The sequence below is a fragment of the Camelus ferus genome, chromosome 11 (genome assembly GCF_009834535.1).
Source record: "Camelus ferus isolate YT-003-E chromosome 11, BCGSAC_Cfer_1.0, whole genome shotgun sequence".
NCBI lineage: Eukaryota > Metazoa > Chordata > Mammalia > Artiodactyla > Camelidae > Camelus > Camelus ferus.
In genome coordinates this window covers 33532639-33560409 of record NC_045706.1, presented here as the reverse complement: position 1 = coordinate 33560409, position 27771 = coordinate 33532639, and the positions used below count along the sequence as shown (strand labels likewise).

At 40.5% G+C, this 27771-nt stretch overlaps 1 protein-coding gene across 4 annotated transcripts in view; it reads right to left on the bottom strand.

Moving 5' to 3' along the window:
• Positions 1 to 1128: 1128 nt before the first annotated feature.
• Positions 1129 to 27771, bottom strand: part of PANK1 (pantothenate kinase 1) — a 53937-nt gene continuing 27294 nt past the window's right edge. For 3 of the 4 annotated variants that reach the window (XM_032491348.1, XM_006191754.2, XM_032491349.1), the window contains exons 2-7: positions 25338 to 25690; positions 17047 to 17300; positions 11539 to 11715; positions 10898 to 11021; positions 6623 to 6748; positions 1129 to 2644 (exon numbers count right to left, since the gene is read on the bottom strand). In XM_032491348.1, the coding sequence (XP_032347239.1) occupies positions 2585 to 2644; positions 6623 to 6748; positions 10898 to 11021; positions 11539 to 11715; positions 17047 to 17300; positions 25338 to 25690 (1094 nt within the window). In that variant the 3' untranslated portion in view covers positions 1129 to 2584. The remainder of the gene's footprint in view (positions 2645 to 6622; positions 6749 to 10897; positions 11022 to 11538; positions 11716 to 17046; positions 17301 to 25337; positions 25691 to 27771) is intronic. The other variant, XM_032491350.1, reaches the window with a different exon arrangement.

The following is a 27771-nucleotide window of genomic DNA, read 5'->3' as shown; positions in this document are numbered from 1 at the left end:
TTTGAAAATGTAGGTAAAAATTACTCTTTGCCGCACGTTATGAGTGAGGAAACTAGGGTTTAGAGAGAGGGTTAGCCACTTGCCCACAGAGCTTGTCAGTCGCGGAGCTGGATGCAAACTGAACCTGTCTCACAACCAAAAGCCATACTCTGGATCACCTGGCCACCCTGACTTCACGCAGGTCAAGACAAAAATTCTTTAGTCTTGTCAAGTTTCTTCATGATGTTAAGCCAAATGATTGTAAAGAAATTCAAATGATTGTAAAAAAAATTCCTCAGGCTACAAGTCCTTCATTGTAAAACAAAAAACAAAAACCAAAAAAAAGCTGGCTATAAGTAGCCAACATTTAACTGATATTTGTACAATGGAATAATTTATTTCCTCAGCTAAACCAATGTTTTAAACATTTGTAATGAGAGATCAAGTGATTCCAGATAATTAAAACAATTATGTAATCACACTAACTTGCCCTGATTTATTTTGCAGAACCATGATCCAAGAGGCTGCTGTTCCCTGACAGATGAGAGTAGGCTTGGTTGAAGAGAAGTCTAAAAAAAGGCACTATCCCAGATAATTGTGGATTTTTACACTGATCTTTTTCAAGAACATCTTAGTTGCTTGAACTTTTTTTTTAGCATTTAAAAATTATTTATTTATTCACTTTTGTTTATTTTGAGGGGGAGGTAATTAGGTTTGTTTGTTTGTTTATTTCTTTAATGGAGGTACTGGGGATTGAGCCCAGGACCTTCTGCATGCTAAGCATGTACGTTAACCACTGAGCTATGCCCACCCCACTGAATTTTTTTTTAAGCCAGGTGGAAGTTGATCAAATGTACTTGTGACGACCAAATTTTGAAACTCTTTTGGAATTATCAAATGTAGTAGTGATCTTTGGGGAATAAGGAATCAATTCTATAAGAAATACAAAGCTATATTAAAAAAAAAACACCCTGCATAGACTACAGCATCAACTGAAGACACAGTATTTTGGACCTTACCACACTTAAGTGAATGTCTCATATTATGAAATGCAGAGTAGCAAAAATACAACACACATCCATTTTATGGTACAAAAGCAGATAATATGGACATGAAGATTAAGAAATGAAAAATAACATATACACTAAAAAAATCACAACAGAAACAGGCTTTATTTCAACCAGACAAGTGAATACTTCAATTAACGACAACTTCTTCAAGACCTGAAGATATGGAAATCAAAGATGGTGCCCAGAAGGCAGAGAAGGAAAGTTTCATTATGGAGCAATTATACTGCCCTTCAAAAATCCCTTTCAACAATATGCTCAATTCAAAAGATTAATTAGTTCCTAATCATTAGATTTCATGTGTTTCAACAATGGTACAAGATTCTCATTTGAAAGTTACGCATCAGGTAAATATCTTTCAAACAGAAAAAAAAAAAAGAGATCAGTATCACAATTGTTTTTTAATTTTAGAAAGTGGGATTGAAATAGTTTTCAGCTTAAAATATTTCAAATAAAAAACCTTTATTATTATTTAAGATGCCTTGTTACAAAGCTCCTAGGTACGTACATATACAAAAAACATAGATTATTACTACATGACACCTCAACCCATGACTTCTCCTGAACCTCCTGATGTGAACAGTTACTCCTCTGGGAGAATTTCCCCTGTAAATTCCAACATCTGGCACGAGGATTTGCTGCCATTCATATGCTGTGCACAAACGAGGACATTTCATCATTGAACATTTCAATTTAATATAACCTAATATAAAATAAATCCAACACAATGTGGTATATTCATAAGGGATGAGACAAAATTGCATATAATTTTCAGCTTTTGCTGGACTTACTAAACTCATGAACACTTTTTCAGAGTTTCTTCTTCAAGGGCACTTTTGCGAGCTTTAGATCTCATGCTTTACTTTGTCTTGAGTTGGTCAGCACCTTGATTAAAAATGAACAATTACATTAAAGAATGATATGGAGGGGCACAGGGAGTCATCCGAGGACAGAAACAGGGGGAAGGATTCTTTTTCCATAAGACATTCAAACAGAAAAAAAAAGACCAAAAAAAAAAAACCAAAAAAAAAAACAGGTCAACGAACAAACAAAATAGTGTTCACAGTAAAACATGCCAGATTTGTAGTTTCATTTGAAACCAACAGCAAATCATGAAACGTCATGAAAAATATAAGTAAAGGTAAAATCTCCTAGAGTAATTACTAAATGAAGTTAAAATTACCACACTGATCAGTAAACCCCAGAAGAAAAATAAACAGCACTTACATTTCAGGTCCTTCTTAAACACCATACAATTTTTCAAAGTCAATGCATAAAATTGGTAGGTTTGGCTACACTGCACAAATTTTTTTTTAAATGCAGTATACAGAAAAAAATTCTTATATTCCCCAATTTGAATCATAAGCTCAAAATCCAAGAGTAAAAGATCAGCTAGAAGGATTTTAAAGTATTTACAAATCCAGCAGGTTCATCTTCCATAATGGCTTGGCTTCCATCCCACAGTGGCTTTCACCCTCTCCAGCAGCAGAGCTCAGTTCCCTGTTCGCACAGAAGGCTGTTCCATCCATGGCTCGTCTCTACTGGTCATCAGACATTTTGAACAGTTCCAGCAGTGCCCCAACAGCTCCAAAATAACCCTACAACAACAAGGGGAAAAATTCTGTACGATTCTTCCTGAACCTTAGCCAAATTCCTATTGTTTTTCTTTTCTTTTCTTTTTTTTTTTAACAATTCTAGGAATGTTGCCCCCTACTGCTGTAGATAAGGGAAATTTAAAACCTAAACTCTGCCAAGAAACATGATATAATAATAATAATAAGAGCATGTATTGGATATCTACCTGTTTATACACATTAAATAAGTAAACTGATGTAAAGGGCTTATAAAAACGTCTGGCACCATAGTGTGTGCTACATCAGTGCTGGGTCTTTTTAGTAGCATGATTAGTTCATCTGAATCCTTGTCATGGCAAAATTCACATTATTACCCCCATTCCACAGATGAGAAATGGAAGGTAATAAAGTGAATGACCCTTTCAGGGTCATATGACTTAGGCCAGGGCTCAATCCAAAATCTCTGTGACTTCAAAGGTGTACTGTCTCACTGTAAGCGTCTCTCAGTAGATCTTGGGAAGGCATCTAAATCAGTCCAAGCAACATTTTGCTCATCTGTAAAAGAAAACCCCAAGTATCTGTGAAAATGAAAGAAATCGAAAAATAGAAATTTTTAGAGAACCTGGCTTCCAAAAGGTAGGAGACTCTACTCCTCTGGTATCTGCTTGATATACCAGTTAGTTACTGCAGAAATGGGTGGCAGATGTCAGAACACCCCATGGCAGGACCTTTGCCTCCACCGCCACCAGCTAACATTTATCGAGCGCTCTCGCTATATGCCGGAAATTGTTCTAAGCACTTTACGTGGATACTCAATCTTCACACAATAACTTTATGAGACAAATACTCCTGTCACCCCATTTTACAAACACAAACAGAAATGGAGAGGTAGAGTCACTGCCTAGGGTCTCCAAGTCGGTGAGAGGCTGTGCTCTGAAAGGCGTGGCTAGCCGCCCTTCTCTTAGAGATGCTCACTCGGACAAGCTGAATGAATGAGAGATTGAGTGAGCGCTGACTCCGAGGCAGGGCAGGAAAGCCGCCTCACCAACTCTCTCAAAAGTTCTCTCTGCATAATATCCTCCAGTACGACCTGCCTGAGCCAGAGTGAACCTATGAATGCCAATAATTCTCTGAGAAATATTAAAAGGAGATATAAAAATGCTCCACTGTCATTGGCCACAGAGACTGAGTTATGATACAAACCAAAGCCATTATCCAGAGACCTTAGCTTGTACAAAGTGATATGCATTTGTACCCAGAGAACTGGGTTTCCCTCAAACATTGGATTTCATCCCATATCTTACCATCAGTTAACTACCTGGGTGCCCTTGTAGATAGCTTTTAATCCCTGATGGCTTCCAGGATTTGTTTTCTGCCTTAGTCCAAGAAGCTCTAAACTTAGGGTTGCCAAATAAAACACAGATAAATGTCAGGTAGAATAACTGTCGTGTATTTTGAATCGCTACATCTGGCAGCACTAGATGGACCAGAAGAGTGGTTTCTTTTTTCATTTTAATTGTTTTTTTTTCCCAACAAAATCTTACAAGGAAAATCGATAAATAAGCAGATAAAAAGGGAGCTGCTCTGGTTGGGGGAGGGGGGTGAAAATTCTGAGACTCTGTTGCCCTTATCCCCTACGAAAACGTTACAGCACTTCGTACCTTGGCCTGCTTAAAAAAACAAAACCAAAAACTTTCTTTTGTATTAATTTCTATCACTGAGCTTTAAAACTATTTAGTATTTAACTTCCTATTGTTTTATGTGCTTTGATAAAAACAAAAAATAAGTTTAGAGAGCTCTAAATAACTTATAAATGCATTGGCAACTTTTCAAATGAATAATTCAGTTTGGAGATGAGAAAAATGCCACAGTAGTTATTCATTACATTTGAAATTTATGATACTAGTTTTCCCAATGTTCTGTCTGCTGCAATACACCCAAGGCATTAAGTACCTCCTGTGATAAACAGTTACTACTCTCTATAGCATTGATTTTATTTATTTTTATTTAAAAAAATTTTTATTGAAGTATAATCGGTTTACAACATTGTGTTAATTTCTGGTGTACAGCATAGTGATTCAGTTATACATATATACACACACATATTTCTTTTCATATTCTTTTTCATTGTAAGGTATTATAAGGTATTGAATGTAGTTCCCTGTGCTGTACAGTAGGACCTTGCTGTTTATCTATTGCATGTAAAGTAGTATCTGCAAATCCCAAACTTCCAATTGATCCCTCCACCCGCCCTCCCCTTTTCCCTGCTGGTAAACCAGAAGTTTGTTTCCTATGTCTGTGAGTCTGTTTCTGTTAGGTAAATAAGTTCGTTTGTGTCATTTTTTAAAGATCCCACATATAAATGATATCATATGGTATGTTTCTTTCTCTTTCTGGCTTACTTCCCTCTAGATACATGCCCAGGAGTGGGATTACTAGATCACAGGGTAAGTCTATTTTTAATTTTTTACAGAATCTCCATACTGTTTTCCATAATGGTTGCACCAAACTACATTTCCACCAGCAGTGTAGGAGGGTCCCCTTTTCTCCACAGCCTCTCCAGCATTTATTATTTGCAGACTTTTTAATGATGGCCATTCTGACTGGTGTGAGGTGATACCTCATTGTAGTTTTGATTTGCATTTTTCTAACAGTTAGTGATACTGAGCATTTTCTCATGTGCCTATTGGCCTTCTTTGGAGAATGTCTTCATTGTCTTCAGTGGAGAAATGTTTGTTTAGGTCTTCCACCCATTTATTGATTGGGTTGTTTGTTTTTTTGTTATTGAGTTGTATGAGCTATTTGTATATTCTGGAAATTAAGCCCTTGTCAGTCACATCGTTTTATAGAATTAATTTTAAAGGGGGATAGAGGAGGTGGGAAGAGAGGAGGACCCCTCACTCACTCTTAGAAAACCTCCAATTTGTATTAATGTAGACACTGGATATAAGGGACTCTCTGAATTAGGCGAGCTCCCTAGTTCTCTTTAGGAAGGCTGGCTCACGTTTAGGCACACCAGCCTCTCAAGGCCACTGGCCTACCCTTAGTAGCCCAAGCAAGTCGATTCTCACCAGCTGGGTTGTTTACTTGCCAAGAGTCAGCTGTGTTTCTCCTCAAATTTGTTTATGACAGTTTTATTAATGTAATCCATCTGATTTAATTATATGCCACCTAAACCAATACAAAGAGTACAAAATGAATGGTCACTTCTGTGAAAATCCAGTTGAATTCTTGAAGAAGATGAAAATGGTAGTTAACAATAGTGAAAGTTGCTAGGAGAGTAAATCTTAACAGTTTTCATCACAAGGAGAAATAAATCTTTGTAACAGTATGTGGTGGTGGATGATAACTAAACTTATTATGATAATCATTTTACAATATATACATGTATCAAATCATTATATTGTGTACCTTAAACTTATACAATGTTTTACGTCAACTATATCTCAATAAAATTGGGGGAAAAAATGAAACAAAGCTTGGAAAAGGTAATCACAAACCACTGCCATCTATTTAGGTGCACACTGCATATGAAAGATTGGGGGGAAGAAAATCTAGGATTCTGCAACTGAACTGATTCATAAGTATCTTTAATTTCTTGATCCACTTTCAAGAAACAAACAAGAAAACAAAGAAGGTACCTAATACTTGTGCATTATGGGGGAGCAGGGGACAGTTACAAGCTCTGACTGGCAGAACCCTTGCTCAAAAATAGGCCTTGGTCTTACATCAAAAAATTGGTGAATGAATGAACATTTATACATTTTGTATTAAAACAGAATGGTGAAAGTAGGGAGATATTTTTTAATGATTATCTATTTTAACTGATTTAAAAAAAAATTAACCAATGACTACTCCTGACTGTTGGATAAGACAGTTTCCATTTTATATATTGTTCTTCCTTACCTTTTGCATAAATGCAAATGAAGGCATCTGCCCAACCCTTAGACAACCCAAAAAACTTCCATGTAGGAAAATTAAGTCCATGTGAGCTCAACCTACCTCATGTTCCAAAAACAGAGCTTTTAGCTGTCCTTTGGACCAAAAATCCATGGCATATGCTAGCAGCTTCATGGAGACCATATTGATTCTGAGAAAATTCCCAACAAACACAACTCTGTCAATATTCTGGAAAAAAATAAGAGAAAAGGGAAACAATTGAATCATGGCATAAAAACAGCATTTAGCAACGACCCAATGTTTTGTACATCATTGTACTCCAGGATCTTGCAGAGTGAATTTCTTTTTTTAAGTGGAATTATTTCAGGATTTCCAAGATGAAGCCAAACAAACCTCACAGTGCGTTCCACAAGAACACAAGGGTGAGACTCTGCTTGGGTGAGGCAGAGACTGACACTGGGCTTATTTACAGGTAATATGTTAGGTTGCCTTAGGTCTGACAAGAAATTAAGCTCTCAACATTCATATGTAAACTTGCAACTGGAGTTCAAGTTCAGCTAAATTTGCTTGTGCAATCCCCCAAACTTCCATCTATAAAACAGTATTATTTACAACTCATAAATAAAATGGCTAAGGTATGGGTTATTTAGCTAACGAGTTTGGTCAGGTTGCTCTGTGCTAATCACTGGGAAACCAAAAAAGAAACAATACCCAGTCTCTACCTTTAGGATACATGGTGAACTATCCTGTTAGGTCAAAATGTGGGTTATAATACGATAATGAAGAATGTATTTCAATTTTTGTTGTCATGGATACAGATATGCATTCTGAACACACACGTCACACTGAGCTCAGCTGGTCAATCATACAGAGGCTGCTCACCATGCACTCACTCACAGAGCCAGTTGCTATGGTCACTCATATCAAAGGGAGGAGAGTCTTAGAAGCTGGCATTATTTTCTGTTCAGTCTATCAAGAGTAATCAGGGTCTGGGAACATTGCCCTTTAACTGTCTCAAGTTTTAACAATGCATCATTAACCACTGTGAACATTTTCCAGGGGTAGAAGGGTGGGAGGTGGTTTTAATAAGCTTCCACAAATAACAACTGTAGCCACAAACTGCCCAGACTAAGAAGGGGCAGGGAATACTCAAAAGAAGAAACAGATTAAAGAGGAATTTAATTAAAATAAGGAGTTTCACCTTTTCCCTCAAAACAAGGGCATCTGAGATATGTCTTGTTCAAAGCCTCAGTCCTGCACTTCTCTGGTGGAAGGTCAGAAGAAATAGAAATGGCATTAAAAGCTAGTGGATATTCCTCATTTTAAATAAATTCCAGGTGGGTCAAAGATATAAATGTTAAAAAAAAAAAAGGAAAGAGAGACTAGAAGTAAACATGAAAGACTTCCTTTTAAAAATAATGTTGAAGAAAAGATATTAACACTCAGAATCCATTAAAAAAAGACTGCTATATTTACTTCAAAAATCAAGTATTTATTCAGGGGGAAAAACATCACCATGAACAAATCCAAATGGAAAGCAATAAGCATAAAAAATATTTTCAGTACCTATCAATAGGATGGATTAGTTACCTACAAATCAACAGGGAAAAAGACCAACAATCTAATAGAAAAAAAATGGGTGAACAGTATGGATAGTTCACACACCCACAAAAGGGGAAGTGCTGATGGCTATTAAATAGATGGAAAATGCTCAGCCCCACTTATAAGAAGACAGATACAAATTAAAACTAGGTAGCATTTCTTACCTATGAAATTGAAACAGATCAAAAAGTTTGACAGCTATCTGAGGGAAACTTGTACACTTTGCTGGTGGGAATATAAATTAGACCCATCTCTGTGGAGGGGATTTATGCCAAAGTACAATCAGCATATCCTTTGCCTCAGCAATTTCCATTCTAGGAATATATCCTATAGATATACCCAGATGTACATGAAATGATATGAAATGTTTTCCAAATATATATATATACACAGACTATATATATATATATACACACACACTATGTATATATATATATATAAAATATACTACAGATTTTAAATAATAGCGGAAGTCTAGATAATGCTCTATATCAGTAGGAAATTGATCAGTCTTGCTAACTGCTGGGTCAGGGCTGATGGTTACATGGGGATTCTTTATACGCTTCTCTCTCCATGATGTATGTTCACCAATTTCCTAACAAAAAGTTGATAAACAAACAAGCAAAGCAAGATGTAAAATAGTATGTAGAGCGTGAACTGTTGGACATGTGATTCTATCTCAGTAAAACTCTTGTTTAGACATTGTAAACTGACAACACTTCAATGAAAAACAAAAATTAAAAAAAAACCCCAAAAAACCTGTTGTTTAGAAAAATAATTTATATGGAGTTTGCTACCTTTGGAAGGATACGTTTATCCTATCTTGCAAGCAATGTAGAGTGAAAACAAAACAAAACAAAAAACCTAAAAACAATGGCTGCCTCTAGTGAGGTTAAAATTGAGGGAGCAGGTGGAAATGGTGACTCCTCTGCAGACCCTCCTTCTGGTGTCTTCAGGGCTCTGTATTATGCGTTTGTACTTTCTATTCAAAAAAAGGAACAACAAAGTTATTTCTAAGTTGATGGAGAAGCATTTCATAGCATTCCAATAATGACAGAAAAAGATTTTAGATTCAGGAAATGTGGTGTCTCTCTATGGCTGGAATCAAAGCTTCTCCAATCAGCGACCCCAGGGAGCAAAGCAATGGCTGAAGAACCTATGTCACGTCTCACGGGGGAGCGTGACACTGCCAGCTGCTCGTGCGGCCACGGGGAGCCTGCGCTGGCACGATGCCAGCTAACCGAGCCCTTGCCCCGGGCGATCCGTGATTCCTCTCACTCATTCAACGCCACAGAAACTAAAATAGTTCCTTCGACAAGCATGTAACCTGGCTACACTTTCAAACAGCCATTTTTGCTATACTCCAACAATAAATGGCATTGAAATTGAAATAAAAAGTGAAAAATAAAATCAGTTGCCCTCTCCCTAAAGTGATTACGACACCTGTAAAAAGACCTGCTGGCTTCCTCAGGCTCTGTGGAAAGCAGGGGAAAGGGCATCTATTGCTCTGTGGGGCAGGAGGCAGCACATTCAAGTGACCTGTGAGAGTCCACGAGTACAGCCAACTACACACGTGCTGGTCTTAGGGTTTGTTTGGCTACTTGGAAAAACTCTTTAGAGGTTAAAGTCAAAAAACAAATGCTCTGTTAAAATGGGTCTCATGACCACAGTGGACTTTGAGATGGCATGTCTCTGGAATACATTCTTTCACCCAAATGCCGGCCTCGTGTTTAAACTCCAGCTGAAACGGGGACTTACAAAAAGTATGACCCTGATCCATGGGCCAGTGACAGATTCTGTTCAGTATTGTGAAAGGAGGGTGTCTCTCTTGTAACCCCAGCCAGCGTTCAAAGGCAGGGCTGTCATCCACCTACGGTAAAGACTGCCTCAGACCTTGTTTAACACGCCACTATGCAACCAGAAAGGGGGCTGGAAAGGGCTTCTGCAGGACCTGTAATGTTGCTTCTTGATCTGAGTGGTGGCTACACAGGTGTGTGTGTGCGAGTGAAAATTCATCAGGCTGTACACTTGTGATTTGAACCCTCTTTTATATGTATGTCATATTTCTATTAAAATTTGTATTTTAAAACTATTACTGGAGCATTATTACCGATGACTCTTTAATACTTCTCCTATGATCTATTCCTTGCTCCGACTCCTCTTTCTTGTCTTCCTAACACAGCTCAGTGAGATCTGGTCTACTTGACTTGTCTCGTATTTCAGAAAAGGGTTCTATTCTTTCCAAAGGAATTCTGCAATGTTTTAAAACCTGTTACCAAAGCTTTGTCTGTCACCAGCTCCGCCCCTTCTCGTGCCTGGGGCTCTGCCTGGCTGGCCTCGGCTGCAGCAAGCTCTCTGTGCTTTGATAGCCCTGTACAATGCTGCTTGAACTCCATGCCACAAGGCAACACTGTAAAGAAGCTGAAAGCAGAGAGAAAAATCAAATATCGCAAGTGGAATCGTTTACCTGCAACTATTGGGCAGGAGGCACTTCAATAAGTGCGTGTCCATGAGGCTGGAGAGGCTCCGGCATAGATGGCAATTTTTACCATGCTTCCATGGTTAGATGGTTTTGTTCTCATCCAGTGCCTACTTAAAAGGTAAACACATACTCCTCTCACTCCCCCAACACACACCCTTCACATGCTACAAGGTGTGACTCCATTGGAGGGCGGGTTTCCCAAGGATCCGGAGTTTTGTGAGGGTCAACAGTGACTGCACTGCCAAAGACGATGTTTATGAATGATACACGGCTTTCCCTGGTTAAGGCCTTACCTCATTCAATGCACACATCCGAGCAATGGAACCGATGTTGTTGGTGATGGTGACCAGGGTGGCTCGGGCGAGGTCTTCCTTGCTGATGGAATCTCGCTTTTCCTTACTCATCATGTTGCCAAAGCTATGTTGGAAATATTAGCGAGAGTGTTCAAAATCGTCCTCAGGCAGGCCCCATGCTTCCACCAAAGTACTGCGGAGAGCTTTATGAGCAACTCTGATCACGCTCAAGTGACCTGACTTGGCTACCATGGTTTACAAGCAGACAGGCTTATGATATGAATGGTTGGCTGCCCTTTTCTTAATAGGAACAAAGTAGCATGGCTATTAATGGGGAAAAAAAAATTTAAATGCCTCTAGATATCTGGACAAGAATGGAACGGGGGAAACTGTTGCAGTTTTCCAGAACCTTCTTTCAAAGCTGCCTTATTTTAAGCACAAGCATCAAGAATTAAACATCTCAGTGCTTCATCAAGGGCAGGAGATCAAGTCTGAGCTCCAATACCATAGATCCTTGCACCAGGCTGGTGGGTTGGCATTAAAAAAAAAAAAAAAAAAAACCAAAAAAACTAAATGAACAGCAGGGGTGGAGAGGTTGCCTTGTCTTTAATCACTACTGCTCCTAGCTACTCAGTCTCTACCTTGATGCTACCGCAGATCCTTGAAGGCCAAATCGCTCATAGTCTCCTCCGTAAATGTCCTTCACCAGCTTATCAACATTGGTGCTGTCGCCTTTAGCTGCCATTTCCAGAGCTTCTTCAAAGGTCTCACAACCAGTCAGCAAGCAACATAGGCCTAGGAATGTTCCACCTCCAAGACTGAAGGAACAATAAGGTTTATTTTTAAGTTTTACTTTAAGAGATGCCCATCCAAATCCCCAACTACATCAAGACCATGAATATGGGTTAATAAAAACAGGAGAAAAACAAAGGGGCACTTGAGTTTAAGTGCTGGGTGAAAAAGAGCTTTAGGGTAGACTGGATTTAAAAAAAAAGAGGGCAGAGACTAAAAGAAACATCAAGGAAAATTTGCCCTGAAATTGAAGAATAAAACCAGGGAAAGACTCTCACTGCTTTCTGTTGTGAGACCTTCAACTAGCTATTTACCTAAGTGCCTCATGTGAACTTTCCACCTATAAAATGGGGCCCAGGGGGTGGTGATTAATAGCTCAGTGGTGGAGCGCATGCTTAGCATGCATGAGGTCCTGTGTTCAATCCCCAGTACTTCCATTTAAAAAAAAAATTATTAAAAAAAAAGGGGTCAAATCATGACCTATCTCCCTTATTTGGGGGTTCTGAAAGCAGCAAATAACCAGAGAAATGACTATTATTAAAATATATATATACATATATACAAATGTAGCTAAATCAAACATTTAGAAAAAGAAACTGTATATGTGAAGCGTAGTCCACATCTATAAAGCCAAATTCTGTGATGACAAAACTGAACTGGGGCTCCGCCAGGAGCAGCCAACCCAAAAGCTGTGTCTTTCACTTGACCTTGCTTATCCGGCAGAAATAATCTCAGTTAAGCACCTCAGAAGTTTCAAAAAAGAAAACCACTGATGGGTCTCATATTGGAATTTTTCTAGTAAACTCTAGAAAAGGTTATCAGTATTTTACTTACCACTCAATAGTCAAAAAATAGTTAAAAAAAATCTTAAAATGGTTCCAATGATGAAACTAAGTTTTAAAAGCTTTCAGCTGTTTGCGGGGAAATTCCTTGAAAACAGTCTTTTAAGACAAAATTAGAAACCAAAGATGATAGCTGAAAGTGAACTCAATTGTCTGTTAACACCAAAGTTACTGGAGAGGAAGAAAAGCAGAATCAGAACAAAGCTGTCACCAGTGAACTCCTGGCACGAAAAAGAGCACTGATGGGTCTTACTCTCTGTACCATGCAGAAGGGTAAATGCACACCAGTTTGTTCTGAAGCCCCAAGAGCTGCTAGCCCTGGGAATTCCATGTATTTGGGTACTGGCTTTTAATTCTAAGAGAAAATTCAAGTTAAGATTGAGGTTATTTTTAAAACTTAAATTTGAAAAAAGAAATCTAGGGAAAACTCTATTTACTGTCAATAACCGGTAACAAGAAGGTACCAGATTCTAGCTAGACACAGTTATTTAAATCACATCTAAAGCAGTAACTGTAATATTTCTTAATAGTGATTCTTGATTGAAATGATGGGTTCTCGTGGAAAATTAGGTAGCTAGGCACCACCAGTCACAGCTATCCAAATTGTAGGTGCAGTACCATGAGGACTAAAAGAGCTCTGTCGGCATTACTAACTTAACAGCTCAGTCACAGGAGAAATTCTGGATTTCCTTTAAGAAAGTTTGTCTTCATTTATTTTTAACATGGCGGGTCTTGATACATTGTTGTTTTCAGTCGACCCTACAAAGCTAGTGGTTTTAACGGGAACACTTCTTGGTTTGAGTGTCATTTGAGTCTGTCTTGTTTTCCCTCTGTATATTTTTTAAAAATTTCTGCTCATCTTTCTAGCTTCTATCTCTCATCCACATGAATAACCCTTCTTTGAACCTCAGGTGTTTGTATTTATCGAGGTGTTCAACAACCAACTCCAAAAATAGACACCTGAAGACACTGGCGGACTTAGAAAGAAGGCAACTCATCATCTGATGGGTTGGTATGAGTGAAAAAGGACAGGGGCTTTGTATGACTGGAAAATGACAGGTGACTCCAGACACAGAATCGGAGCTGAATGGGGAAAGCGGGCATGCACGGGCACAGCTGGGACACTGCAGAGAGGAGGAAAGAATGAACAGTCGCAGAAGAGCACTTTATTAACATCCTCAACCTGCTAACCATTATTTCATCTAGTGACTCTCTCACTCACAATCAGATACATCTGTTTGTTTCAGCAGACACACAGCAAGACCCTCAGCAAATCAGGGTCCAAAACATCATTACTTTAAAAAAAAGAAAAAACCCAGCAACCTTGTAGTGAGGAATTTTAGGGAGAAGTACAAGAAAATCTTCAATTCCTGAATGCTCATGCCCTTAAAACAGATTCCAAAAGAATGAAATAAGCTGCACTGCTCATTTCATTGAAGTTTTAAACTTCTTTACATTCCTCTTTCAATAGATTACACATGCTAACAGCGTCAGCTGTTAAGTCCTGTTTTTTTCATTGACTTCTATAATAAAATTGGAGCTGTCAGTAGGAAAAAATGTTGCTACTAATTAGGATGTGATAAAATTACATATAACACTGAAACGAACCATACAAAATCATATGTTTAAAAGAAAACTGATCCTACTGTATGGCACAGGGAACATATTCAATTTCTTGTAATGAGCTGTAATGGAAAAGAAACTGAAAAAAATATATATGTATGTATATGTACAACTGAATCACTTTGCTGTACACCTGAAACTACCATTGTAAATTGACTACACTTCAATAAAAAATAAGAATAATAATTTTAAAAATTCAGAGAAGAGAAGAAAACTGATATCCTGTAATGATGTGGCTTCCTAAAAATAAAAGTTCTTATATTGGGAATAGAGGGTCTAGGTGAATACCAAAAACCTAGTTATACCTGTCGGTTCACAATAGGAGCAGCAAAACTTAAAGCTTAAGCTGTTTGCTTAAAGCAGAGTCTCCCAAAGTATGTTCCACACACTGATGTTCACTGCTGACCAAAATACAGGCACACCTCATTTTACTGCGCTTCACTTTATCACATTTCTCCGATGTTGCATTTTTTATAAATTGGAGGTTTGTGTATCCCCAAGTCTATAGTGCCTTTTTCCAACAGCATTTGCTCACTTTGTGTCTCAGTGTCACATTTTGGCAATTCTTGCAATATTTCAAACTTTTTAGTTGTTATTATAATTGTTATGGTGCTCTGTGATCTTTGATGTTAACTGTTGCAAAAAAAGATTCATTCCCTGAAGGCTCAGATGACAGCATTTTTTGGCAATAATGTATCTTTTTAATGGTACTTTTTTTTTAAAGATGTAATGCTATTGCACACTTAATAGACTACAGTACAGTGTAAACACAAATGTTATATGCACCGGGAAACCAAAAAATCTGTGTAATTCACTTTATTGTGACATTCACTTCATTGTGGTGGTCTGGAACCAAACCTGCAATATCGCTGAGGTGTGCCTGTAGTTTAGATCTGTGGTTTTCTAACTTGGATTAAAAAAAAAAAAAAACCTTTGGTAGAACAATTCTGGTTGGACAAGGAGGGTCTGGGGCCCACAGATTTGATGTTTCATTCACCTCCCTGAACTGTGGCAGTCCTGGAAAAGGCTCTCTATGAACCTTCGGTCTCCTGTAGCACATTTCCAAAACTACTGCTTAAAGAGAGCTTATAAGGGAGCTTGGACATCCAGACAGGATTTATTGATGATTGCAAAGCACTGGTTAGTAACAGGTGTTTACCAGTAACTGCAATTTATAGGCATTACTGCATCCGTAACAGAAGCCAAACACCACAGCTGGCTCATTAGCAGACGATGACCCAGATCCTTGGAATCTCCAAGTTCAAGAGAATCTAACTGTGATATAATTCATGAATTTGTTACGTGTTCATCAACAAAGTTATAGCTGTCTCTAATTGTGGGGAATGTTTACCTTGTTGTTACCCTGGGGCTAGCTCTACCAACACAATTACTCCTTTTGGGAGGAAGTTTGTAGTTTCTTAAAAATTATACCTTTCTCAGGAGATCACTCTCAATGTTAAACCAGCTCAGCTGAAATCTTCGTTTGTCTCTGATACTTCCAACAGTCCTGATGGGGCCCTGGGGCTAGCTGTGACTCTTCTGTGAGCAAGTGAGCTTAGTTCTGTTTTCTCGGTGGGAACGTATTGTCCAGTGGCAATTAACTTAGACACCAAAGCCTATGTTCTGGACACGAGCAGGACCAGTCAGAATGTGTGTGCCAGGGTTTCTGAACATCACTACTATTAGCATTCAGGGCTCAATACTTTTTTGGTGGGGCTGGCCTATGCAATGGAGGATATTTAGCAGTATCCCCAACCTCTGGTCACTAGATGCCAGTGTCACCCCTCCTCCAGTTGGAACCACCAAAAAATGTCTCCAGGCATTGCTAAACATCCCCTGGAGGGGCTCAACTTTCCCCTCCCTGGCAGTGAACCACTGATCTATGTAGCCCCTTCACAAGCCATGTTAATACGGAAGAAAAGCAGTGCTCTCCCCCCTAAGGGGTGAGCAGTACGGCAGAATGTCAGTGCTGGGAAAGCTGCAGAAACTAAGAAACAACTCATTCATGGCACGGACAAGGGTCCAGAGGCCCAGAGAAGTCACACGATTATCTCCATCTATCCAAAACAACGGTTTCAATATCATGTCCCAAAGCACCTGCCACAAAACACTAGTTTCTTAAGTTGTTCCTCCAAAAATGCTTCCGTGGTCCAAGAAGTTGAAGAAACAATTCATACATAGCAAATCCTCTTACAAGTAAGGAAAACCTACCTAATTTTGTTTCCACTAGGACTTCTCAAAGACTTCTGACCCTGGGTCCTTCTGACCCTGGAAGCTGAGCCCACGTGCCCTTGGGGTGTGTATGCTAAGAAACAAGGCACTCTGCCCAGCTGTGGTCGCGGGGCTGTTTTCCTGTTCACTACACTCTCAGATTCTCTGTGAGGAGTGCCGACTACTCCAGTTCGCAGCTGGAGCATTTACCTGAGGGTAAAAAACACTCTGTGTAAATCCAGTTTAGCTCACTGACTGCAGTGACATTATTTCAAGCAATTTTCCCTGGACTAGGCACCCAGGTAGTTCCAAAAGAAGGTTTCCTCTGAAGCCCTCTCTGACCATCCCCAGCATCCTTCCCCCTGGATTCTGCTGTGCTTTTGGTCCCTGCCACTCACCTGGCGCTTAGCAGGCACTGCCTTTGGGGAAACTTCTGGTATGTGGGACCCTTATTCCCTCAGTCTGACCAGTTTCCAGCAAGAGCGAGGGCTGTGTTTTATTAACCTTTACATAAGTCACCCTGTGTAACATATCCAATAAATCCTTTTTGTTTGGCCGAGGAGGGTAAGACCTTTCTTTTACAAATGTATTCAATGTAAATAACCTCTTGATAAACTGGTCTTCAAGCAAGAGGCCTGGGTTTAAGCAGAAAGAGTTTCTCCTAGTGGAAACCGCGTTTACCTGGTCCCTGTAACTCTTTTATAGTTGTCCTTGGAGTACACGGCTAGGATGCTGACACCTGAGCCCATGTTCACCAGCAACATAGGGTATGGGTTATCGAGGCAGTACGGCTTTTTTTGACACAATTCGGGATTTGTGGGGTTCTCAAAATAGTAACATTCCGGCTTGCCGTTGAAGCCCACGGAGTCAACGTAAAGCAGGCCCTGAATCAGACAGTCCAGTTCATCCAGCTTGTGGAGCTGCAGGTCAGCAATCTGAAAGAGAAGGAGACCTTGTGAGAGAGGCCGCCACCACCTCAGGGGAAGCCCCGCAGGCTTCCAGCTGGACTTCCTGTGTGTTGTTAACGCGAAAAGGACGGACACGTCCTTAGAACACTGCCCCGTTGTGCAGTCTTGCTGACAGTCAGTCATTCCACTGGAAAAGCAGCCTCTGCCTGACCAGTGCGTGCCAGAGGACAGGACCCTGCTTGACGGCTGGCCAAGCACCCACTAGCATGGGGAGTGCCTGTCCCTGACAGACGGAGCCACGGAGCCTCATTTTCAGAACCTGTGAAGGTTACCTCATTTGGAAAAAAGGGTCTTTGCAGATGTAATTAAGGATCTTGAGATGAAGAGAACATCCTGGATGATCCAGGTGGGCCCCTAAGTCCACTGGCAAGTTTCCTTCTGAGACACAGGAAAGATCTGATAGACCCAGAGGAGGAGGCCACAGGAATTTGGGAGGCAGAGACTGGAGCACTACACCACAGGCCAAGGAAGGCAGCAGCCACCAGACGCTGGGAGAGGCAAAGCATGGATCCTGCTCAAGGGTCCCTGAAGGACATGTGGTCCTGCCAGCAAAACCCAGATTTCTACCTTCCAGCCTCCAGAACTATGGCTGAATAAATTTCTGGGGCTTTAATTCACTAGGTTTGAGGTATGAGAAACTAACACAGCATACCACAGGGTGAGGAGAGTGCGAATGTTCTAAAAGCAGAAAGAAGCTTCCACTTCCTGGCAGGATATGAGGTCCTGGGGAGGCACAGTGAGCCTGGGAGTTGGGGACAATCTCCGGCTCTCCTTTTCCCAGGCCTGGCCTTTGGAGATGGACCTGGCATTGAATGCTAGCACTAATAGTTGCTTAACTGAGGGATGTGGGGCAAGCTACTTAACTTCTCAAGTCTCAGTTTCCTCCTCTGTAAAATGGGGCCAACACCCACAGCATAGTGTTGTGCAGGTTATGTGATAGTAATATATGTAAAATGCTTACGCAGGGCTTGGCATGTACAAAGGACTCACAAAATGTTGGCTCTTTTACTAATACCTGAGATGGTTCCAGAGTGCCCTTTAACACTCCTATGAAATAAAAACTCCTATTCTCCTAAACATAGGAGGAAAAAAAGCAAAGAGGAAGTGGGCTGTGGGCTAGCCTTAGGGCACAGTGGGCACTTTGTATCCTCAAAAGTCTAACCCATGTTCCTCAAGAGTGATATTACTGCTGGTCCAAAAAAAACACACCAAAATTTCTAACAATCACCAAATGAACAAAGATACTTATATGGTCTAACTTAAATATTTTAAAAATTTCTTAAGAAAATAATATCTAGTATTTTTTGTTTACTATAGGCCAAGCACTTGTAACAGATCATTTAATTCTCACAAAAACCCTGTAAGTCGGTACTATTATCCTTACTGTATGGTTAAGGCTCACGGAGCTTAAATCAGTCTCCCCACGTGGTACAGCTAGCAAACGTCTCCCAATGACCCGCTGTTCTCCTCCTGTCTTCGTTCATAATGAGGACTGCTTCTGGGATCTGGAAACCACCTACACAACTACTGTACGTAGACATTTTGCCCAAAAGGCATCACCTTCATTACAAAAGTTAACAGCTAGAAGAAAACTCTTGACTTTTTATCACTCATCTGAATTTCCCATTCAACAAAATCCACTGAAGCTACACCTGCAGAAGAGAATTAGTGAGAAGGGGTTAACCAGCAAGATGGTAGATGTGTTCTTGATACACAGAAACAATCATTCTAAATCACACTTGGTGATAAAGTAAATCTATCTCATAGATGATTCCACACATTTCATTTTTTACCAAGTGAAACTTTTGGGTGAGATGCATGTAATTATTCACAGATTCAGGGGGTAGTCCTATTAGTATAAGACTATCTGGAGACCGAAAACACTACAGCGAGACAGCGGTGTAAGCGCCATCTTCTCAGTCCTCCTGGATTCCTCAGCCCTGCCCAGGTCTTCCACCACATTCATGACATGGGGTGCATTCTAGCTTGTTTCCTGGTTCATTGGGTGCCCCTGAGCATCACACTGGAACTGCTTACTAAACATTTGTTAAGTGCAACGGAGAAAGCTATCACCACCTGGATCATCTCAAACTGAAAACTGGTGATTTCGTCAGCCAGTCTTGGGACCACAAGTTAACCTGCTTAAAAATTAATCAGAGGTCCATCAACAATATTGATAGCAATGCCCAGAACCAACATCACAGACAGGAACAGAGAGACAGTTTGTCCAGCTGGATATCCTGAAACGACGCTCAGGAAAAAGAAACACCTGTCAAGGCAAATAAACAAAGCACACAGCTTTGCTCTGAACAGAAAGGCTGTGATTTCACCTTTCCCCTCAAAATCGCTTTCAAATAAAGGCCTAGCAGCAAACAAATATCTCTTCTACACATTTTACTGAGGGGGTGGCTATTGCTTGAAGTCTAAGGTCATGCATCTTCAAACTGGGAAACAGAAATATTAGTCACTTTCCTTGAGACTGAGAGAGACCCCCCTCAAAAGTCTTCCCCATCCAGGAAAAAGAACAGGCTCCCAAGACAGGCTCCCAAGTGTAAGCAGTGAGTGAGATCATTTCTGGGGCTTTCTAACAGGCCACCTGAAATTCAGAACAAGACTCTGGAGGTCTTAAGTAGAACTGAATTAACTTTGTGGAAAGCCTAAAACAGATCAGCATGTTCATACTACAGAGAAACTTTCTCTGGGCTTAGCTTTCTTTAAATTTGGGATAAAGCAGATGCCTACAGGAAACAGTAGGAAAACACAAAAAAGGTAAGTTCCTTGACTAAACATTAAAGTGACAGAATGGAACTCTCTGTATTTTCTGCTCAGTTCTGCTGTGAACCTGAAACTGCTCTAAAAGAATAAAGTCTATTAAAGTGACAGAATGATGGGGATTGTGACGCATAAGACAATCCTCACATTTAAAATTCACCTGCAGCCCCTGGTTGCCATGTGGTAATGGGGGGCTCAGAGTGGCCAAATGATTCCATTTCTCAAGAGCCAGAAATCCAGATTTTTTTCTGAAATATCCCAATTTTAAGTGCTGACAGCTAATTTTAAATTTTAAAAACTGTTGAAGGCCGACAAAACACATCTGTGGGTTACATCTGACTTCCTACTATGAGGTAATCAATTCCTCCTAATTTTCCATACATTCTAATGTTGATCTCTATGATGGGTCTTAAATGGTGATAGATCTGAAACATCAGATCCAGCCAACATGCAGATGAAGCTTCAGCTAATGTGAACGTAACCTTGTAACCAAGGTGTGCTGGTAAATGTTTAAGAACCAGCTCTCTGGGCACAAAAGCCCTGGTTTATAGCTCCAATTTCCATGGTATAATCACCCCCATTGTGGCCAATTTCAAGTTACTAACATGATGTCACTAAACACAAGAGTTGGGAAGACGTGCACACAAGGGGCTCCCAGAAGCCAGCAGCAGCCGACGCCAGCACTCCTCTGCTTGTAACTCCTTAGCACTTTTGGAAAGAATGAGTTCTGCCAGTTCCTAAATCATTACGTTTAAACTACCCCCCCAGCTTAAAAACAAAAAACCAAAGCTGGCCCTGAGACTCAAACTCTGTAAATAACGGAAGTAGGGGAAAAAATAAAGTAAAAAGAAAAACCATTTTTTTCGAACTAAACTATGATAAAGTCACCCAAACAAGCATGTGCAGTGGGGGGGGGGGGCTCAAATTTTACATTCCATAGGGGTTGTTAAATCACAGATTGCTGGGTCCCACTCCCAGAGTTTCTGACTGCATTTTTAATTTAATTTTTTTAAATCATTTTGTCCAACTATTTTATTTTTTAATTATTTTTTATTTTTATCATCTTTTTTTGGGGGGGAATAATTACGTTTATTCATTTTTTTAAAAGATGGAGGTACTGAGGATTGAACCCAGGACCTCAGGCACACTAGGCACGTGCTCTACCATGGACCTATACCCTCTCCCCGCTCTGACTGCACTTCTAACAGTATCCCAGGTGATGCTGATGCTGTTGGTCCTGGGACCACACAGATTTTGAAGCTGAAAGAGCAGGGATGAGTCTGTCACCACACTCCAGCACAGTGACAACAGGTGACAACAGGCGTTCCGTAAAATCACAGACTCTCCCTGGTAGCAGCGGCCCTAGCTAACTTGCAGGGCTGTTTTCAAGAATCAGATGAGACGGCCATGAAAATGCTTTGGAAACATGAGTTATACGTGAGTTATAATTACATGAGAAGTAAAATAATTCAGGTCTTCTTATCTCAAGTGGAAAAACATTTGGAAACACCATTTCTAAACTAAAGACTCTAATTTCTCGAAAGAATTCAGTGATTCCCTGTAGGCCAAAATTAGAAAAAAATACGGATTCTAAACACAAGGCATGTTCCAGATACAGCTGTTTAAGAGGTTCCCCTTATATGCTTCAGCTCAGTCTGTCAAAAATCACTAAATAAATAGCTAAATCAATCAATCTGGTAAAAACCATCGTCCCAAGAGGTTCCATACCTACTCTCTATGAGAATATTCTGTGGACCTACCCCGAACCAGGTACGTCACTCCCCTGTGCTTGAGAAATGAGTCACCGAATTGTTTTCCACAAAATGAATAAAACACACATCTGTATGATACCTCACACTTCCCAAGGTGCCTTTGCTGACAGTGACTCCATAAATCATACTGAAAGTGGCATAAAAGGTTATCTGACTAAACCTAGAACAATCTGCATATAAAATGGTTGATTCTGAATTATAAATTACACTCAGGGCTCTTCTCTCTCCACGCAGGAGAGCTAACAGAGACCTGAGAGAGATGCATTTCAAACACATTCTGTGAGTGAGAAGAATAACAAAACCTCCAAGAGATGCCTTCTTCCTCCTGGCACCCAGTGATAAAAGGGGCCGTGCATGAACGGTCAAGAGGGTCAAACTAGAATGCAATGGAGAATGATGGTGTCTACCAAAGCTTATACGTCTGCAATATCATGAATCAGTCCCCAGATTAATAATGATAAGTGTTCTTGAATGGGCACTTAGATTTAGATCTTCACATCCACAATTACCCTATCCCCTCCTTATTTTTCACCCTTATTAACTTGTTTTAGATTGTGTCCTTGGAGATTTCTGGCTTAATGAAGGCTAATTTTTATGTTCTCACCTTGGAAAACATGCAGTGAAAGCAATAAGAAAATCTATTACTGTTCTCTAAAACTCCTGTCAAGCAAATAAGACTGTTGCTATATCCTGCTTGTTTAGGAGGTAGGTCCTTGGTTTTTTCTTTTTTCTAAATAATTAAGAGTCACTCCTAACTTCTAATAAATGTTAGTCTTGTACTGAACAAAACTCACAAGGAAAAGTACCTCTCGTAAGGAAGAGCTAAGTGGACAAGAAGGATGATTTTTTTCTATAAAATTTCTATTGTTAGAACACTTTGCATTCGAAAGAGGACTCTTGTTGAAGTTAGGAGGTGTAGTTGTGAACAAAAATATTAGACTTGGTACATAAAACATTCTGGTAGATATATATATGCACCGCATTATTATTTGTCAGATTGTTTACTACATATAGTACTATAGATTGATCCTTGACAACTAAGTATGCACCTTCAACTTTCCATTCTGGAAAAGGGAAGAGCTTGGATAGTCTACATCTAAGGGCCTTAACACTTACTGTTCCCTCTGCCTAAAATACTCTCCCCACTACCAGCCTGGTTTGCTTGATTACTTCTTCTGGTTCCTGCTCCACTGGGACCACATCACACAAAGACCCTCCCAACTCCCCCTATGCTCCCAAACTTATAGCCGTTTGATATATTCTATATTCACTTATTTGATTACTGACTGGCTCCCTGCACTAGAATATAAGCTCCAGGAAGGCAGCGGCTTTGTTTTGCTCATCATAGTACTTGTTGCATACAAAGAGCACGATGAATACTTGTTGAGTGAGAGAATGAATGCTTAGGAACGAGGATGACAAAACCTATTCATCCTCACAAACTCTGGAAGGATAAGAGCAGGTCACTGAGTGTACTGACAAACAGGCTACAGGAAGAGAGCTGTCTTCTTCAATTCTGTCTGCACTTTGGCCAAGACTGAGCATGGAAACAGAAGGCAGCCCAGATACCTTCTTTTATAGATGGCCAGGCTGTTTTGCAAACACCCTGGTCTTGCTCCCCACACCAGTCTGTTCACGCGGCTCCTGCAACCTGCCTGAAGGAGCAGAAGCTTCTCTATCTGGGTTGTAACAAGATATGACCTTTCTCAGTTCAGACCCTTGAGAAACACGCTTGCTTGTGGCCAACATATACTGAGTAACTTTCTTCCAGGACACTTCCCCAGCAGAGGGACATGGAGCTTCTGATAAAGCTGGCATAAGTGCTCCAGGTCACCTCGGTTCATTTCAGGCTCCCACATGGAGACGGACGCAGAGGGTGTCCTTGAGGGACCTGGGGAGTTCACAGCACTGGGGGTTGGTCAGCGTTTCCTGAATCAGAATGGAGCCGACACCCCGGCTCTAACCTAGGGGCACTACTGGCTCCTCTTCATCTCTCTTTAGCTTTAGTTTCCTTATCTGTTGTAGAAATCTTACTGCCAGCTTCTGAAGATAGTGAAACTGAGACCCAGAGGAGGGACATGTCTTGTTCAAAGTCACCCAGCTAGTTAAATGCAGAAGCAGGACTAGAATTCAGGGTTAATGATTTTCCATTTATACACCTGCATTTAATTTTCAAGTCCTTGGATCTCAACCTTCTCAGTTTCAAAACTCTTTTGATCACTGGGTCTCTTCGGTGGGAAAAAGATCTCATGAATCATTTAAGTAAGTGGCAGTGTCAAAATCTACTGCTGGGGAGGGAAAGGGGACACAAAAGGAAAAGTCAAAACCTGAATGTAATCAATCTCACTTCAGATAATACTCTAGGACTCACTGCCTACTCTTGTAGAAACTACTTACGAATTGAGATAAACGATGTTACTTCTGCTGATGCAAATACAGTTTGCATTTATAACTGTATTAAATACTGTGAATAAAGCACTGATTTATTAATTGATTCATTAATATTAAATTTTCTGGCAAGACTAAGCCCCAGATCTTCCAATCCTTCCTTCTCCTGTGTTCAATCACTTCTGTTAATTTAATTTTCTTTATTTCTCCATTTCTTATTTCTCTTTATTCTCATTTTATTCCTGTGAGATGCAGCTGGACAGTATAAAGATTACCTTGACTGTAGAAATGAGGAAACTGGAACACATAGGTGTTAGGGATTACTCAATAAAGAGAAAGTTAGGATTTCATGTCACTCATCCGTCTCTTCCATTTAGCCAAATTTGTCAAATCTAAATGAGCAACACGGAGTTGGAATGTACTGCCAGTCAGGCTACAGCATTATTCTTCTTATGTAGAATCATATCCCCTAAATTATATTCATCAACAAAGTTATTCACTTATAAATAATATCAAAAATTTCATTTTTCCTTGTGAGCAAAACTTCTGAAGGACATTCATAAAATGAAAAAGATACAGAGCACATGGGTAGACAGAAATAATAATGTTCAGTAAGATTTATAAAAAGCCTTTCCTGCAGGCCTCAGTCTGTACATCTAGAAAGCTGGCACAATGATTACGCCTTACATGAAACTGTAGTAAAAACAGTGGAAAACTCTAAAATACTTCAGAAGCGGATTTAGATCACCTTATCTTTAGCATGTTTTACGGGAGCAATTGTAACAAGAATGATGAGGCGGTAGGTGGTATTTATTGAGCGTTAACTAAGGGCCAAGTACGTATTATCTCACTGAATCCTTCCAGTAGCAACCCTATGAGGTGGGAACTATTTTCATTCTCATATAGATGAGGAAACTGAGGCACAGACAGGTGAAGTAAGCTTGTCCAGAGTCCCAAGCCTAGGAGTCTAGTTCGTCCACAAGAGATGCCAGGATCATGGTCATGTGAGAGGTTTTCCCTTCTTTCTCTAAGAGGTGGTTCTGACGGTTGAACAGGGGTAAACGGGACATACCGTTCTGAAGTCCTCTTCGAACTTGAAGGCGCCGCCTCCCGTGGCACAGAGCGTGGTGTGCAGGCTGGAGAAGTTCTTCTCGCTGCCCATCTGGATGAACCTGTGCATCGCGCAGCTGGGAAAGCGGATGAAGTGCAGGTTCCCCTTCCGCCCACACATGGTCAAGTTTTTCAGTTCCAGGTGGACGTCTCGGATCCCGGTTTTGCCGTAAGCAGTGTTAGAAGTCAAATACTTCCTGATGCTCTTCAGGTTTTCCACTTCCTCTTGCTCCTCTTCAGCTGTAATATCCTTCGGTTCAAAGTAGACCAACTTAACCAGCGTCCCGCCAATATCCATGCCGAACCACGGGAATGCTAGGGGACAGAAAGACAGAGGGCCCTTGAATTCTGTACATGCAAAGAACCCAGCAGGTTTTGAGTATTCAGTGTTGAAATGCAGTGGTGTCCCATCTGTTTGCGCATTTACCATTCAGTCTACCTGAATTCACCTGTCTCTGCCTAGGAGAGGAGACAGGTGAGAAGGAATTTAAATGGTGCCCATGATTCTGCCCATATGCCACTCAGAGTCAGCCTTGGAACCGAGCAGGTAAGAATAGGATTCCCTAAAGCCAGCCTCAACTCCCACGTGCTTCTCAGGGCTCCAGAATCTCACCGAATGGAGACCAATTCCAATACACATTTTGCTTACACCCCGGCTCCCAAATGCTACTTTATCAGAATCTCAGCCAAAGAACCAGTGATCTGTTTTGATGCCAGGGGAAAAACTGGCTATGCTAGGTGTACTAACAGATGGTACATTGATCTCTAAGCCTCACAGTGTCTTCTCAGGGCCTCTTTAATGATCATTTTATAGTATTCAACTTTTGCCTTCATGAATTGACTTTATATGATGTGACTCCACTGGTTTAAATTTATTTATGTAAAAAACTTTTTGGGAGGAGGGAGTAATTAGATTTATTTATATATTTATTTATTATTATTACTTTTTATTTAACAGAGGTTCAGGGGATGGAACCCATGACTTCGTGCATGCTAAGTATGTGCTCTACCACTGAGCTATACCCTCCCTCCTCCACTGCTTTAATCTACAGAAGAAATAGGAAGGAGGAAGGGAGAGAAAGTGGGCTATGAGAGACGAGGGGCAGGATTCTCAAAAGAACACCCCATGTTCCGACTCATTTCTTTCTTCATTCAGGAGGATTACTCTCTCCATCTCAAACGGCCTGCCCCCAAGTCCTCAGCTCGGCTGTGTCTCCTCTCCCACAGGTTCTGATTTAATCCTGGGGTGGGTCCGGGGCCTGAGGGTATTTTTGAAAGTTCCCCCAGAAGTTCCAGCTTGCAGGCTTGTGAACTACTGTGAACTCCTCAACCACAGGAACCAGGACCACTGACAGGGGAGCCCACAAATGAGCACAGGTCCTGACCAGTCTGCAACACAAAGGCGTGCTTCATGGTATATATTTATGTATAAATACATATTTATATTTAATCTGCGGGAGAGGTGTATCTATGACAAAATGAATTTCCATCATAATTCTTTCTATTGTTATTAAAAGAAAGGGCTGAACTCCCTGAACAGGCTGACGTTATTCAGGGGGAACCTGAAAAGTTGCTGCTGGCTGCTCAGATGCTCTACAATAAATACTGAGTAAACCCAAATGGGAATCCAAACTCCCACAAAGATCAAGAGGAGCAAATTCCACTGACAAGACCAAGTTAACAAATGTCCTGTCATCTTTGCAGAAGTTTGCAAAGCAAATCCCAAACAGCCCAGTGTAGGCTGGGGGAGCTCGCTTACCCTAGCAGGAGAGAACAGAAGACAGGAACAGTTCCTCCCTAGCAGTCAGCTGAGCTCACAGATGATGTTTCTTGGTCCATTCTCTAAAAATTAGTGTCAGCATGGCCCACAGTATAGGTAATGCATAAAGCTCCCATTCAGAATTCAGAACAATTGCCTCCCAGAAGCAGCAGCCAGTAACTAGCTCACTTGGATTCCCTCCATCTCTCTGAATCGTGATTTCCTTATCTGTGAAAGGGGTGGATTGCATCAGAATGGCCTCCGATTCCCTCCTTCCTATAAATAAATTTTCCATGGATTCTTTAAAAAATACACAAAAAAATCACAACTACCCCTAATCATTATAGGCCAATGAGAGTCCTAGTTTTAAACCCCAGTGAAATACACGATAGCACGTCAACGGGTGCCTGGGCTATGTAATCGGTGTTGCCGTTGTAATCCTACACCAACTACTGGACAGGATGGGGCAGGGTATTCTGGAACATGACTAGGATAATTATTTTTGAAAGACTCTGGCAACATCTATTACAATTAAAAGTACGTATATTTTAAATGCAGTTAATCCCTCTCTTGGACCATATAAAAAAAGGAGCAGTATTGGAGGACAGGTATAGGATGTTCATTGTAGCACCCCTTT